Source organism: Clinocottus analis, unplaced genomic scaffold (genome assembly GCF_023055335.1).
Source record: "Clinocottus analis isolate CAN_PGR_092001 unplaced genomic scaffold, fCliAna1.0.p SCAF_21, whole genome shotgun sequence".
Classification (NCBI taxonomy): domain Eukaryota; kingdom Metazoa; phylum Chordata; class Actinopteri; order Perciformes; family Cottidae; genus Clinocottus; species Clinocottus analis.
In genome coordinates, this window is record NW_027175943.1 from 1,047,978 (window position 1) to 1,063,181 (window position 15,204).

General features: G+C 44.1%; 1 protein-coding gene across 1 annotated transcript in view; it reads right to left on the minus strand.

Annotated features, from left to right (window-relative positions):
• Positions 1-678: 678 nt before the first annotated feature.
• LOC137792006 (endophilin-A1-like) overlaps positions 679-15,204 on the minus strand; it is a 59,266-nt gene continuing 44,740 nt past the window's right edge. Inside the window, exons 4-11 of the mRNA XM_068587337.1 lie at positions 8,660-8,728; positions 8,221-8,293; positions 7,996-8,139; positions 7,697-7,830; positions 7,368-7,526; positions 6,783-6,886; positions 6,558-6,688; positions 679-5,826 (exon numbers count right to left, since the gene is read on the minus strand). Coding sequence (XP_068443438.1) covers positions 5,630-5,826; positions 6,558-6,688; positions 6,783-6,886; positions 7,368-7,526; positions 7,697-7,830; positions 7,996-8,139; positions 8,221-8,293; positions 8,660-8,728 — 1,011 coding nt within the window. The 3' untranslated portion in view covers positions 679-5,629. The remainder of the gene's footprint in view (positions 5,827-6,557; positions 6,689-6,782; positions 6,887-7,367; positions 7,527-7,696; positions 7,831-7,995; positions 8,140-8,220; positions 8,294-8,659; positions 8,729-15,204) is intronic.

Genomic DNA, 15,204 nt, shown 5'->3' on the forward strand with positions numbered 1-15,204 from the left:
ACATTTCACAGTCAAGAGGAGGTCGTCTGTTGGCCGATTGAAAAGCCTTCTGAGGCACATTTGTGCTGCATTTTGGGCAAATGCAAATAAAGTATAATAATTCTTTCATGATTACCATTATCTCCATTAGAGGTACTGAGGGACATTGTTTTTACTGGATAGTATACGGCTTGTAGAGGAGGTATAGAAGAAGTATTAAATACATCACGTGAGGCTACTGAAGTAGTAATACAACAGTTTCAAGATACAAGTAAAAGTTTAGCTGTAAAAACATATATAACAAGCACAGAAGTAAAACCACAAGAAATGTACTGAAAGTATCTAACGTTTAAAAACAACAACCCATAATGCAGAGTGGATATTGTGTTATAATGTATTTTTCTTTATTTATTTTTGATATATTAGGCCTGTGTAGTACATCACACACTTTTTTGGGATTTAATCTGTAACACTAGGTCATATTTTATGACATGTTCTGTTTGTAAAATCTTAATTTGAAAAGTAAACGTAGTGAAAAGTACACCCACCACTGAATTCTGATGTTTTAATCATGAGAAATAGGCTACGAACACAATATATTGAGATGTAGAACATTTAGGTAAATAAAATAAACACTTTTTATCGGCACAAATAAAATGTAAAAACAAAAGTAATCCCACAGAAAGTACATGTGAAGTGTTTTTTTTTTCTCATAGTGTTAATTCTTTATTGTCATTACATTGTAGATCATCTTCACGACAAGCAGTTATACATACAGTGGTCTTAGATTATATCATCGTCCAATACGAGGAGAGCAACAATAAATTAGTTCACAGCTAGATTTTGCCATCGACCACGCACCCCAACACCCAAAATACCCCTCCATCCTCCCCTCGTCCACGTCACGCACCGATGTATCGACAAATCGTCAAATACGCAACAGGTGCCGTATCAATAAATAGGACGCAGGAATAAATAAATACATACGTACGTAAATAAATATCAACAAAGTGTATTCTCGCATACACACGTCTCGCCACAAGACACCAGGTTCCATAGGCATGAGGGCTATTTTATACACAGCCACAAGGCATACAGTATAATGTACCAGAGGCCGGACCGAGGCCACGTCTCATAATGCAGACTGTTTGTGTCTCGCAAGCAAAGCAGCCCCGAGAGCACGACTATCTCATTGCTCATAAGAACTTACAAAAAAAGTTGTAGTCCAGCTTCCTATTTGATGTTCAGACATGAGAGTGGTTTCAATCTTCAAATGGTCGTAAAGAAATATTATTTATTTATGTCCCAAGATGTCAAACTCTTCCATCAACCAGTTAATTCATTTCTTCAAGCGTTGCGCTATGCTAAGCTAAATGGCTTTGTGGTTTCAAATCCTCTCATTTAAATCACAACCAAAAAAATAAGTGTTAATATTTCCCAAAATATTAAACTCTTACTTCAACCATTCATTAAACTAAACTAACTGGCTTATGCTAAGCTAACTGGCTTCATAATAAACACAAAAGGTGGTTTCAATCTTCTTCAGTAAGACAGTGAATAACAATAAAAGTTTTTCCAAAACGGTTGATTCAAGGAGGCAATCATAGATAAGTGTGTGAATTACTATTTTATAGATTAATGTAAAATGACTCCTTTAACTTTTAAATGCCATTATACCTCATCTCAAGATAATGGGACTCTTCTGAAGTTCAGCTGAACCAACGGGACTGGATCTGCTCTCGGAGCTGAAGCTTTCAGTCTGCAGGTTTTGGTTCGTGGTGCTCTGCCCGATCCCACAAACCGAGGCAGGTAACGTGGCCGAGGTCCGACTCTCATTCAGGTGAACAGGAGGAGGGGAACAAGTGGAGCGCAACACTGTACAAGTCCCTCATTGAGGTTAGAATACACGTCGCCATAGAGGGCAAATCAGCACAAAAGAAACCACAAATAAAAGAAGATTCTCAATGAGAAAATTAAAAAAAGTCTTAAAGCACTTTGTAATTTGGAGAGGAGTGCTATACGAATAGATAGCATTAGCATGTCAAAAGATTATATTAAATAAAAAAGTGAACATAGGCTCTAGCAGGACAAATATCTCCCCATGTTTATTTGGAAAGTCCTCCCAAACAGCGGTTCAGTTGCATGCAGCTCACAGACTTTCCACAGGAGGGTCTCAGAAAAAGAAAAGACACAGTTTGGCTCAAAGCCACGGCTTTCACAACAACCTGCTGGAAGTTGGTTTGTTTCCGATTGTAATGTTGCTCTCGCGTCGATGTGCTTTGGCAAAAGAAGAGATGTCCAAGTTTTTACGGCTCTTTACATCCACAGTTGTCCTTCAGAGCAACTCTGCCGTCTGCATTTTATCGTCAGATCGTCATTTATTGCCTTGGTGTTCAACGGTTATTGACTGAAGATAGATTATAATGAATCTCTGCTTGTTATTACTGGTTGTGTCAAAAACACCTTTATAGCTTAAACCTTCCCATCATCCAACCAAACACTTTGTTCAAAAGTTAAAAATAAAATCCCTGCTGGAAACCTGCTAAATTATTACTATTGTCAACTATGCGACCCATTTCATGGCTATAATCATAAACTGTGTTGAATATTCAGAATACACAAAAAAATTAAGGAGAAGTACATTTTTAAACACCAAAAGGTACTGTAAAAATTCTGAGAATACTTTGAAACCTCATACCTTCACGTTTAAAATGATCGAAACAAGTTACAAGCTACTCATGAGCTATTTTCAGACTTTCCATCATGCAGCGGCAGATTTTGGGTCAACGGCCTGAGTATGAATCAGGGAAGTGGGGGAAAAAAGACAGGTTTTGAGATTTAGTCATAACCGTCCACTTAAGTACACATTTGTGAGATTCGTTTAATTTTGGTTAAAACAGAAGTTTGGTCCGGTTCGCGCCCGTAAAGCCGTTGCCTACTAAACATGAGCGTGGCTGTCATTGTGAAATATGACTATTAAAGAAAAGGTAGAAGACAAAAATAATGCAAAGTACAAACGTTTTGTGTGTAAGCCGAGCTTTAAACCAACGCTTCCTAAAATAATTCAAAAGACGCAACTTTTCTTGCATTTAGGATGAGGTATTCACTATTCAGGCACTGCATACTTTTAAGTACCCCGCTTAACGCTGCAAGTACGGGAATGTGAAGCGAACGGCTAGCTGGTTAGCCACATCTGGCACAGACTCCTGCTGATGTCTGACAACGTGCTAAACGATGCCTGGGAGGAAGAAACCCTTTTTAGTTTGACGATACACGTCAAATATCCCGTTATGTTTCAGTTTACATTTAGGAAATGTTAAGCGAGGTAAATGAGGCCCAGAATGAAGGTGATTGACTTCCATATGTTGGCACCAGAGCAGCCGTCCCGTCTCTGTGAACCCAGAACCACACCGAACGCCCATTGCAACGGTCATACGCTCTTCAGCGCTACGCTGCGTTTGAACAACGACCGACGAGACATAAGAACAGATCAACACATTTGAACGGATCTTTTAACATTGCTTCAACATTTCCATTGCCGGTCCATCTCGTCTCGTAGCTAGCACGAACACTTCCGATATGTACAAACACATATTTATCTCGTAGCTAGCACGAACACTTCCGATATGTACAAACACATATAACTGTTGTGGAGTCGCAGTATATCTACTGAACAAGTCCCACTTTATACTGAATGTGACGCATACTTAGTGGTTTGTAACATAAAATTGTTTAGAATGGGATCCAACTGAAAAAATCAGAAATTTTATGCACTATCAGCATATTTGAAGGGTTCAAAATCTTGTGTTGATGCTTCAGTGTGTGTGTGGACGGTTCTGGAAGGTTCAGAACATATGAGAACTCTTCTGAGTGTTTATAAGGTCCAAAAGCACTTTGTTTAAACTGTAGACAAAGGTCATATCATGTTGTTTTTAAGGTTCCTTAAATTGAATGCGGAGTTTCCAATAATCCAAAATAAGTTATATTTTACAGTGTTGTAGGAGCGTGTAATAATGGACACTATATATGTCCGACAATGCAATGCGGCAGTGACGGCAACGTTCATAATAGACAACGGCGGACGGCTCTGTCATGCTTCAATGTGAGTGACCTCATCGTTCTGAAGGTTGCAGAACGTTGAGTGGACTTAAAGGGACAGGTCACCCCCAAAGGTCACCCCCAAAACCTAAAATACATGTTGCTCCCTTTTACCTGCAGTGCTATCGATCAATCAGACATCTCTACGGCCGGTATCTCCAACACTCAGCAACTTACAGCAAAACAATCTAGATTGATAAATAACACATGAGGTGAGAGGAAAAAGTTGTAGTTCTGATTTTGGGGGGTGAACTGTCCCTTTAAGGGCACTGGGGGAATTATATGACGATGTATTGTAGGACACTCTGAGCATCAGTCTTCCCAAATGTAATCCAAGGCGGAGGACTTCATTAAAACAGGAATTTAACGTAGAACCACTGTTCACACGGTCCTGCATGCAAAAAGCCACAAATAAGACGAGTCGACAAGCATCTACTCCACACAGTACACACAAAACACTGTGAATGGGTAAGTCAGAAAACTACACAGAGAAAAAAACAATCACCCAATCTTTTCGTATTAACCCTCTTGTCTGTTCACCAACATATGAAAAGTTCTGTTCGACACAGCTGTGCTGGTGGCGTTAGCGTACCGCCGCTTCCCAGTAAAACACCGTTAATCTCTTGAGCTGACCTGTTTATTGACGTGTTAAATGAAGATTCCTGACTCTCAAACCCTTAAAAATGTCCCTGTTTATAAGATAAACTGGCGACCACGAATGTTCTTCTTCACCCGGTAAAAATTGACTTATTGCAGATAGTGTTTTTTAATCCAAAGATGCGCTCATATCACTCAAAACGTCTGGATTTGGCTGGTTCATGCGTACAGCCACTGAGCTGAGACTGTGAGAAAAGAAAGGCAGAGTATGTTACGGCAGGTGTGCTCAAACGAAAGCGGCGGGTGACGTACTGTAGCTCTGGATGGTGGTTAGAGGCCTGCATACTGTAGCGCAGCCATGCTGAGAGGCAGTGCTCGCCGAGAAGAGACGGAAGAAACAAAAGACAGGAAAGAGGGGAAGACCGTGACAGTCGCTGAGAGATCGAGGGCTGGAGAAAGAGCACAGGAAGGCAAGTCAAGGTAGAAAAGTCAGAAGTATACAGCGAGGATCTTAAGAAGAGAAGAAGAAGACAGCATTACAAAACACAGCTGTCAGGCAGTTTAACGGACAAGCAGAGCTCTGCGCCGGCTCGGCCTTTAGAGTAAGAACAGGTCGACACTTACAGACACAAACATGCACGTACATATACAACGCGCCTCAAGCCGACAGGAGCCTCATTGGGCTTTGCGGTGCTCCCTCCCTCGCTTCTCGTTCCCTCTCTCCACGGGGAAATCCTCAATGCCCCCTTTTTTCTTCTTCTCCTCCTCCTCTAATCACCGTCCAACCGCCTCGTCTCATCCACCCCCGTCTCCATCGTTTCATCGTTTTGTGAAAGCAGAATTGCACAGAAGCACAGAAGAAGAAGGAGGGCGTGGTTTTGTAGTTTAAGCAAGTACAGGCTGTTTTTTTTTTCCCGGGGTGTCTGGATCGGTCGAGGGGTCGTTGGCGGGATCCCTAATGAGGGAGCGGCACCAGGATATCCACGTAGTTGATGGGGAAGAAGCCCGACTGACCGTTGATCATGCCCTCATACCAGTTGTCATCGATCTGATTGGTCAGGGTGATGACGTCGCCCTCCTTGAAGCCCATCTCGCCTTCGTTCTCTGGTTCAAAGTCGTAAAGCGCTCGGCAGCAGGGCTGGTCCAATGGGGCTGTGACGGGACGGACACAAGAGGTGTAAGAACTGTAAATGAAGGGCGACTGTAGAGTTTCTACAAGGCGACAACCTCGGTACCTTGCACACGTTCCAAGAGCTGTATTATCTCTACTGACCACCAGGGGGCGACTCCTCTGGTTGTATAGAAGTCTATGCTTCATGTGTTAAAGCTGCATTCTCTCTTGACCACCAGGGGGCGACTCCTCTGGTTGTATAGAAGTCTATGCTTCATGTGTTAAAGCTGCATTCTCTCTCCTGACCACCAGGGGGTGACTCCTCTGGTTGTATAGAAGTCTATGCTTCATGTGTTAAAGCTGCATTCTCTCTCCTAACCACCAGGGGGCGACTCCTCTGGTTGTATAGAAGTCTATGCTTCATGTGTTAAAGCTGCATTCTCTCTCCTGACCACCAGGGGGCGACTCCTCTGGTTGTATAGAAGTCTATGCTTCATGTGTTAAAGCTGCATTCTCTCTCCTGACCACCAGGGGGCGACTCCTCTGGTTGTATAGAAGTCTATGCTTTTACGACTCTTTCGCATCGGCGTCAGTCAGCCGAACTGGAGTTTGCCGCCTGATCGCAAAGGACCAAGATGGCGACAGAGATGGGACTAAATGCCGACAGACAAAAACCAAGATGGTGACGAAATAAATGCCTAAACATGAAGCTCGAAAACCGTCGTCCACAAATGAATGGGTGATGTCACGGTGAGTTCGCCTGGCTCTGTACCTGGTGATCTTCCGGGCGATTTGGCCGAGTGTATCCCGCCGTTGTGGCTCTCGCTGGGGGGCAGCAGCTCTAGGGCCATTCGTGGTTTCGGAGCGTACTCCTTCCTCGGTTTGGCCGACACTTCTTTTATCCTGGAGGGCCAGAAAACAAAAAAAGTTTTGTCTAGCCGCCATCTTTTTTTCCGTTGGTTTACTTTCATCGCAGGTAGGCACACAGATCACATACCTGTCCTCCATCTTACTGGAGAGCTGTTGGAGGATTTCGGCAGAGCGGCTGTGGTATTCCAACTGAGCTTGAACCAATGCTGCCAGCTGGCTCACCTGCTCTATCTGCAACACACACACACACACACACACACACACACACACACACACACACACACAGTGAACAGGTTGCGCTGTTTCCCAACAGCGGAACCTGTTCTGTACCCGTGCTGGGTCCGGGTCTGGCGTGGCAGACCACAGCTCAGGATCGCTGAGTAAAAATACTGATTCATTGTGGTTTAAAAAGGAGGTTCAATATCCGATTTTTTGCTCTTTTTCATTCTGTAAATGATATTTTTTGTCACATTTACTAAACGCGCAACGCAGTCAAACTACATTGAAGTCGATTGATGCAAAAGTGATCGTCAACTAACAGTTGATCAATCTGCAACTATTCTGATAAATCGTTGAAGTCCTTTTTCAAGCAGCTTGCTTTCGGACTGCTTGTTGGACAAAACAAGACATTTGATTGATTACTCTGGATAATAATTGGCAGATTCACTGCCTATAGAAAATGACACAGACATGATCAAAGACAAGTCCTCACGTCGCTCTCCAGCAGGTTGAACATGCTCTGCTCCGCGATCTCTTTGCTCTCGTCGAACTTCTCCAGCGCCTGTTTGAGCTCGTCGTCCTGGCCTTTGCCCTGGCGCTTCTTCTTGTAGTCGAAGTCCAGACGGCGGCCCTCCATCTTCTTCAGGTGGTGCTGCAGTGACAGGACAACAAGGCGTGAGGGGAGCGGAAAGGATGAATGTCTGAGACCTGTTAGGTTTTGTCTAGTGAGCTCCTACTCAGCATCTGCTACATGCCATCTAACTCGCTCCAATACGTTTTTTATTGGAAACCAATGGAACCAATGATCGCCGTTGTACTCACCTGTATCTCTTTGAGGTCTTTGTCGTGGAGGTTCTGCAGCGGGTCGATGAAGTTCTGTTTGACCTCCATGTCCAGAGCGTCCTTCACCTCCCCAAGCTCCTTCATCGCCTCGCTGGCATCGATCAGCGACAAACCTGAGATGAAGGGACGGGATGAAGGGGAAATACAGAGAGAATCGTTTCCTCATAGAACAAAAATGCGCCATCGCTGCAGCAATTGAGTCAAACTGAAAACTGTGAATACCAGACAAGCTCCAGACAAACAAAAAAAACTAACACTTTGTGTACGTTCTCACTTACCGAAGCTGGATTCCTCCCCTAACTCCCGTCCGAACCTTTGCATGGCGTCTCCCAGGACGCTCTCGGCCTGCGGGTACCCGGGTCCTTTCTCCTGCCCGCGGATCTTTGACATGGTGTTGATCATGCTCAGCTTGGCTCTGGACGCTGCAGGGCGGCGAGGGTTAGATCATGAGCGACTGGCGGTACTCGACATGCCGAGGCCGTCAGTGAGTGTGTGTTTGATACCTGGATTAGGTTGCAGGTACTCTGTAGTTTTGGTCATGATGTCCAACACCGCTCTGCTGGTGACGTCCACCTTCTGCAGAGGAAACGCACATCGGGGACGTCGTGAGCGACGAGCACGTGAAGCTACTTCACGTTGATTAAATGTAGGTATACATGTTGACAGACGAGAAGCAAGTCGCTCTTCAATGAATGGAAATAAACATTTTGGGAAATACATTCAGGCAGAGAGTTCGATGTAAAGATTCATACCCCTCTCACATTGGTCCGATACAAGACTACAGCCAGCTGCAGTTTAGCTTAGCATAAAGACTGGAAATGGGGGGAAACAGGTAGCCTGGCTCTGTCGACATCCACTTACACAACCAACCAAAAGCTCACCGGCTAAGAATCTTGTCGGTTTTATGCAAAGAAATCTGTTTTCCAAGTTATTTGCGTTTACCTTTTCCATTTCTTTGAAGTCATCGTCTAGCTTGGTTCCTTCCGCCCCTCCGACCTTCTCACTGACTTTCTGGAATCAAAGAAACAAAGAGAGACTTTAATGTTTTGAACCCTCCCCGAGAGAAAAGAGAGGATGTGTCCCTACTTCACTGACTTCACCGCACTTCTTCTATGGTTTTACATAAAAGCTGCCAAAGAGCTCGGAGACAAAACACTTATTTTGTCGACTGTTGAAGTATTCAGAGCATTCACAGTAAAAGTAATAATACCACAAGTAAAAGTCCTGCATTCAAAACTTTACTTAAAGCTACTAAAAGGAACTTTCATTCAGTGTTGGTTCTGGCGGTCCCTGTGGACAGAAGCGGTAGTGTTTCTGAGCACAAAGAGATTTAAAACAGATGATTCAGAACCAGTTAAAAGATTCAGAACCCTTTTAGTAAAAGTATGATTAGCAAAATGTATTTAAAGTCCGTGTTTTATCATCATAGCATCCTAGAGAACCACGAGTCAGCTGCATGAGACGCACAACCAAGAACTCAGATATCGTGATCGCATTCAGACCTCACAACCTCCGTCCTGGTGAAATGCTGCAGAGTGACACCTCTCGCTTTCTAATCGCATCGGGTTGCAGGAGAGGAGGACACACACACACACACACACACACACACACACTCGTGCAGCACATATATGATCCGCTTTGGACAGTAGTTGCATGAATAATGCTGCAGTTCACGATCATAATAATAAAATGATTACAGAGCATGCGAACATGAAGACAAACACACGTTTGTGTGTTTATGTAACCGCACACACACCTGAGTGCCTTCATGCGCGATGAGTGTGTGTGTGAGAGAGAACATGCTTTATTGAAAGAGACCTAGACACCTGTGTGTGTGTGTGTGTGTGTGTGTGTGTGTGTGTGTGTGTGTGAGAGAGAGAGCGAACGAGAGGCGAGAACAATAATGAAAAAAAAGCACATGAAAAACAAAAACAAGAGGCTACAAAAGTGAGGCGAGGCAGTTAAGGAGGAAGATGCAGTTGCCATGGAGACAAGCATTGAACTGGGTTTCCAAGTACCAGACACACACACACACACACACACACACACACACACACACACACACACACACACACACACACACACCCCGTCTGGTTGACACACTGTTACATAACTCTCATCTATCGTTTTCATCGTCTCTTCGCACCAAAAAACAACTGTCGACGGCTAGCAGCTAGCAGCTAGCAGCTAGCAGCTAACGGTGCTAACGGCGACCACGTCGACCAAGTATTCAGATTACTTACTCTTTATTCTGGAATAACAACAATATTCCTGACGTCAGCTTGTAGTTTGGGTTCCTGTGAAACTCGTTTTCTCACCGACGCCGATGTTATGACCATCAGATTTAGTTTTGAACACATACATACATTTTGACCAATGCAGCTCCATGACTTTAAACCCCAGTTCCCTGACGTTTAACCAAATTTCCATAACTTAAAAAAAAAATTCTGACTTTTAACCAAAAATATTTTCAAATTTCCATTACTTTTAACTGAAATCATTTCCATATTTCCATGAATGGAGCATGAAGGCACCGTGATGTCACCAGAGCCCTGCGGCTCATTCAGACAACACAGCAGCTGTCGGTGTCACCGTTTAACCAACGCTGCTCGCTCTCCTCCTGCCGACGTTCACAACAGATTCCCGAGGAGAAACAATCTCCAGATGGCACTTCTTCTTCTTCTTCTTCTTCTTCTTCTTCTTCTTCTTCTTCTTCTTCTTCTTCTTCTTCTTCTTCTTCTTCTTCTTCTTCTTCTTCTTCTTCTTCTTCTTCTTCTTCTTCTTCTTCTTCTTCTTCTTCTGAATCCAGGCCGATGAGGATCGGCAGTGAAACTTTATTTCACACTGTGACTCTGTTTTAAATGTTATATCTGAAGCGCTGCTGACTCAGAGAGCTTTGTTCTGAGGCCGAAGAGTTGAGTCACTCAAACATCACAGTTTATATCATAAGAGATCAATACCTGGTGTGTGTATCAGTGTGAATATAACCACACACACACACACACACACACTAACAAAACCCCATCTGTTCCTCGACCGCTTTTGCTTTTTTGTAGTTTTTTGCCGCTCCTCCTCCAGTTACATCTTTTCTGCAACCTCCTCCATGTCTTGCTCACTCGTCCTCACTCCTTCTCATCATTCCCTCTCTTCTCTTCACCTCCTCCTCCTCCTCTCCCTCCTCCTCCTGGCTGTCAGCGCAGGAGGTCACAGGTGTTGCCGTCCTGCCAGCAGAGGCAGCAGAGCTCCTGCTCGTCTCCAGCGGACATCGATCCGTTGAGGAGGAGGAATCAGAGGCTGGAAACCAGAACCGGGGACCAGCAGCTTTTGGCAGCTGCAGTCGGTTCGTCTATCAGCCTGAACGGCTGCCAAAACACTCAAGACGCCATCTTGGACTCGAGATGGATTCAAGGCGGGATTGATGACCAGCTCGGCCTGTTTAGCCAACACGTAATACCCAACCTCACTGTCCATTAATATTCATTCAGTCATCCAGAAATCACCATCAAAGCGACGGCGTTTTCCTGCATTTCAAGACAGAAACTCTTGTTGGCTCTGTGGTGCTTTCAAGGGCTCGAACAGAAAAACAGAAGCATGGACGCTGCAGCGCCAGAGCCCAGTTTCAACCGCTTTGACGCACTTTACTCCCTCTAGTGGACTTTATGTGTCGACAGAACCTCAAAATCATTGCTGTTGAACAGTTATTTATGCACTGTTTTTTTCAATTTGTGCACAGTTGCAGATTCCAGGGAAAAAATGGGAAATATTGCAAAAAAGTAAAAACAATTTGGCTGCTGTGGAAAAGTGGGCGTGGCTATAAAAACTAAAGACAACAAAGTGCTTAAGTGGTTTGAGCTTTAAATGTCAGTCAGAAGTCTGAATGTATTAGTTTTTATGAGAAATAAAGGATGAGCTTCCTCTTCCTCTTCCGCCGGGAGACTATTAACTATTATTTTTTGATCTTTGGGAAGCAGAATTATCACAATTTGGGTGAAGGTGAAGAGGTTGAGCTGTTGCTTGTTGGTTGAGTCAGACGGAGAATCCTGATGCAGCTGCGGTTCTACGTCTAGTGCAGCGTTAACATGATTTAAAGGCACAAAAAGGTGTCAGAGAGAAAGAGAGAGAGAGAGAGAGAGAGAGAGAAAGAGAGAGAGAGAGAGAGAGAGAGAGAGAGAGAGAGAGAGAGTTCTACAGTAAATCAGAGGGAATCGTGTCGGGCTACACATCCGTTTGAGGAGATAAAAGAACATTTAAAGAGACAGACAGAGAAAACAACGCGACTCATGAAACAAACCTGCATGTTTTCTCTATTGTTCTCCGCATTGTTATCCAAATTTCAATATGCTAGTTGACTCTTGGCTAAGTCCCGCCCCTGGAAAACAGGCGGGCCAATCACAGGGTGGCATCGGCCCAGGGTCTGACTGACTCTTATAGTTCGAAACATGAGCCCGAGTCGCGTTGCCGTGCGGTTCTGCTTCTTGGTTCTTGGCACCAACACTGGGGCGTTTTGTTGGGCAGCTGCAGACTCATGTTTTTCTTTTTAAAGCTCATATTCTGCACAGCAGCGACCGAACAAGACAGAATGCGTTGGAAGTCTTTGTGTCACATTCACTCTCTCAGCTCCTCAATACTTTGTTCCCTCACTTTAAATGGGAGTGAATGGTGAGCGGCTGGTTTGCCTCTCGCTCTGCATTGATTTCCACCTCCATTTTCTCCTCATCCAAGATATCCAGATACAGATTGCACCATAAGACCAGATGGAAATCGGGCTTGAAGTTGTTTTTAACGAGCCTTTGAGAGACGGACATGAACCACAGACAGCAATCCAGTTAGTTGCTGGATTTTTTGTTTCTCCCATCAAAATATCTAATTTAAAGGTTGTCAATGTTCACGTTCTTCTCTCGCCAGCTCGTCTCCTGGTGTGAAGCTACTTTTAAAAGCTTGGACCGCTGTTACGACACCGACTCGTCCTTCTGTTCTCGACCTCCTGAAGACGAACCAGATACATAAAAGTGACTCCAGAGAACGCATGAGAATGCGGGAATGAAAAGGATGCAAGAAAGAAACCACGAGCCCAGAAGCATCGGCCTTTCTTTCAGAAACAACAAAGCGCCGTCAAAGAGAGAGACTGTGCAGCTCTTTGAGCGCGAGGAGACGCAGCTTGTAGTTCTCAGAGTCCTCTCAGGACATTCAACTCTGCTTGTTTATCAAAATCTGATCCCTGAAACCTCTTTGGGTTCAGAGTCTGCGCGGCCTCCGATCCGATAACCGGATCAAACAGACGGACGCGATTGATCTGTAAGTGACACCGAGTACAAACAAGGGAGGGAAGATCCGAATGGAGAGAGCAAGAGAGACGAAAGAAAGAAAATAGGAGGTGAAGAAGACCGGAGGAGGAGAGGACACCCAGAAAAGAAGAAGACACATTGGAGGTGATTAAACAGCCTCCACCAACACCAACACTCGTGCATTATTAACAACAACGGAGGAGGAAGAGGAGGAAGAGGAGGACGCAAAAGAATCAAGAAAGTACAATTTCTTCAAAAAAATGTGAAAGTACAAAGTGCTTTCAGTAAGTGTTACTACGGTGCAACTATGGTGCTGCTAAGGTACGCACGTTAGCTAAGCAGTTGCGTTAGCTAAGCAGTCTGCACGTTAGCTAAGCTGTTGCGTTAGCTAACGTGCAGACCTAAAGCAGCATCAGTGATGTTGCAGTGACTCCAGATCTCACTCGTGGTTAAAGTGTTAACTTTACAGGAATAACTCCAAAATCACTACAAATAATCATCTTTCTGTGACACTGAATCTCTCTGACTGTTAACAAGCTTCAGTAGCTTTTAGTGTCGTCTGTGTGTGACCATGAGTTATATAACAGTGGTAACTTGCTACTATTCCTCCAGCAGAATCATCTCTGAAGGATTCCACTCGCCAACTAAACTCCATCCAATTATCTGCGTATTTAAAGAAACCAGAATCAGAAAATTGTTGTTGTTTAATTGAGTCATTATTTCCATCTAACAGATGTGAGACAGTGACTTATATATGAAGGCTCACTTACTGGTGCTATGAGCAGAATCATGTAAGAGTGTTTTCACTCGCCACCAACCAAACTCCAAGCAAGTTTTGCTGTATTTAACAACAAAAAAAAGATTTTTTAAATGATATGTACTTAATATGTTTAATTTCCTCTCAGTGTGTGAAGATGTGGTTATATAACAGGGGTCACGTGCTACTACTGTAACACACACACACACACACACACACACACACACACACACACACACACACACACACACACACACACACATACACCTAAAAAACAAAGCATGGCTCAGTGACTCAGTGGTAAGTAAAAGTGTGAAAGAATAAAAAGGCGAGAAAAAGAGTGACAAAGAAGATGAAAAGCCAAAGAAGAGATAAATAAAATGATGTAAAGCACCAAGAGATGAGATTGTCAGGCTGACAAAGAAAAGGCAAAACATCCACTTGTGTTTTTCACATCATAAATCCAACAAAACTGTGAAACGACTGTTTGCGTTTGGCGGGGGAGGATCAGGGAGATAACTGATCAGCTGCTTCATGATGAGAAACACAATCCCAGGGTTTTACCAACTAACCACGGAGCCTTCTGGGGAACTTCCTACGCGAGGAATAACCTCAAATCACTTTTTCAGGTATTATCCGCGACTCTTTCATGTGAATAACCAGGCTTTCCAGATCTCAAGAGACTCGAGCCTTTTCATAGTTCATAAAGTTGCACTTCTCGAGGTGGAAATAACCATATATTCACTTTTTTGGGCCCACTTTTTTACCCATTTACAGCCACTATTATACGATTCGATGCATTTCATTGTCCCCAGTGGGAGATCCGTCTTGGACTAAAATGCTGCACACCCACACACACACACACACACACACACAGACACAGACACACACGTGATATGACATTTGGTCTCATCATCAGATCTGCCTCCATGGAAGTCAATAAAAGCACATTGCAAGCAACGTATTGCACATATTGCACGACCCCTCTCGTCATACCAGGAATCTATTGCATGCCCTCCGCTGCAACGCCATGACGCTAGATCCCTCCAAAGAAACGTTTCACTCACCACCAACCAAACCCCATGTAATTATATGCACATTTAAGGAAAATCTGAAAATACGTAATTCAATGTTTTTTTTTACGAAAAGGGACGGTTGGATTGTTGGCAGATATTGAATATACTTTATGAGACGGCGACGTTCGGAGTGTGTGAGCGCCGCCGGGAGCAGAGAGGCGGCTCTTCAGAGGGCCAACAGGATTGATGAGCCAATATAACAAAACGGCCAGCAGAAAGAGACAAACGCTGTTACAGGAGGCGGTCGCTGCGATGGCGAAGGCGGGATGGTGACGGTGATAGCTTTAGTATGCACGACAGCATCGGCAATGTGTTCACTCTGTCTTCATAATGTGAGCGACAACACAAACACACACACACACACACACA